Source organism: Capsella rubella, unplaced genomic scaffold (genome assembly GCF_000375325.1).
Source record: "Capsella rubella cultivar Monte Gargano unplaced genomic scaffold, Caprub1_0 scaffold_6, whole genome shotgun sequence".
NCBI lineage: Eukaryota > Viridiplantae > Streptophyta > Magnoliopsida > Brassicales > Brassicaceae > Capsella > Capsella rubella.
The window spans coordinates 12,013,286-12,014,708 of NW_006238918.1; the positions used below are offsets into that span (position 1 = coordinate 12,013,286).

Genomic DNA, 1,423 nt, shown 5'->3' on the forward strand with positions numbered 1-1,423 from the left:
AGACGTAGGGAGGAGGTGTTGGTGGCTTGTACTCATATGGAGGAGGGCTGTAGACGTAGGGAGGAGGAGTTGGTGGCTTGTACTCATATGGAGGAGGGCTGTAGACGTAGGGAGGAGGAGTTGGTGGCTTGTAAACATATGGAGGAGGGCTGTAAACATAGGGAGGAGGTGTTGGTGGCTTGTAAACATATGGAGGAGGGCTGTAGACGTAGGGAGGAGGAGTTGGTGGCTTGTAGACATATGGAGGAGGGCTGTAAACGTAGGGAGGAGGTGTTGGTGGTTTGTAAACATATGGAGGAGGGCTGTAAACATAGGGAGGAGGTGTTGGTGGTTTGTAAACATATGGAGGAGGGCTGTAGACGTAGGGAGGAGGAGTTGGTGGCTTGTACTCATATGGAGGAGGGCTGTAAACGTAGGAAGGAGGAGTTGGTGGCTTGTAAACATATGGAGGAGGGCTGTAAACATAGGGAGGAGGTGTTGGTGGCTTGTAAACATATGGAGGAGGGCTGTAGACGTAGGGAGGAGGTGTTGGTGGCTTGTACTCATATGGAGGAGGGCTATAGACGTAGGGAGGAGGAGTTGGTGGCTTGTAAACATATGGAGGAGGGCTGTAAACGTAAGGAGGAGGTGTTGGTGGCTTGTAAACATATGGAGGAGGGCTGTAGACATAAGGAGGAGGCGTTGGTGGCTTGTAGTCATATGGAGGAGAGCTGTAGACGTATGGAGGAGGTGTTGGTGGCTTGTAGACATATGGAGGTGGTGATGGCGGAGAGTATGTGTATTGGGCACTTGTATGAGCAGCAATGGCATACAAGGCCAAGACCAACATAAGAAAAGATGGCCAATTACCAGGATTGGCCATGTCGATTAAACTTATTTGCTCTTGTTCTAGACTTTGCTTTTGGTTAGTATGATTTTTACTTTTAAACTGATTTATGTTTGAATGAATTGTAATCAAAAGGAAGCAGTTTATATAGCACATAGTAAGACAACTAGAACATTTATTTATAAACGTTTATTAAAGCGTCTAGTTAGAGCAAACATATTGTTTAATAAGTCAAAACTTGTCTAAGCTGTTTTTGTCTAAATCTAAATAGAGATTAGGGAAGAATATGTCTTTGGTAACTATCATTTACCATAATATAAATTTGAATTATGTAGACTTTGAAGTTTTCAATTTAAACTGGACGTCATTTAAACTCTGATTTCTCTATCACTGAATTTGTAAACCCTAGTTTTATATTACATCTTGTAGATTTAAATACAAATGTTATCGTGACACATAATTTTGAGCTTTGCTATTGAGTAAATTTGCCAAATGGTTGTAATTTTATTTTGTTATTTGTATACAATCACTCGTTTTCATATACATTTGTGAAAATAAAATAGTACTAACCCTAACAGTTTGATATGTTTTTATTAT

General features: G+C 41.1%; 1 protein-coding gene across 2 annotated transcripts in view; it reads right to left on the bottom strand.

Moving 5' to 3' along the window:
• LOC111830130 (extensin-2-like) overlaps nt 1–927 on the bottom strand; it is a 1,638-nt gene extending 711 nt beyond the window's left edge. Inside the window, exon 1 of one of the 2 annotated variants that reach the window (XM_023781479.1) lies at nt 3–927. In XM_023781479.1, the coding sequence (XP_023637247.1) occupies nt 3–862 (860 nt within the window). In that variant the 5' untranslated portion in view covers nt 863–927. Of the gene's footprint in view, nt 1 lies in introns of both variants that reach the window. The other variant, XM_023781478.1, reaches the window with a different exon arrangement.
• Nucleotides 928–1,423: the final 496 nt, after the last annotated feature.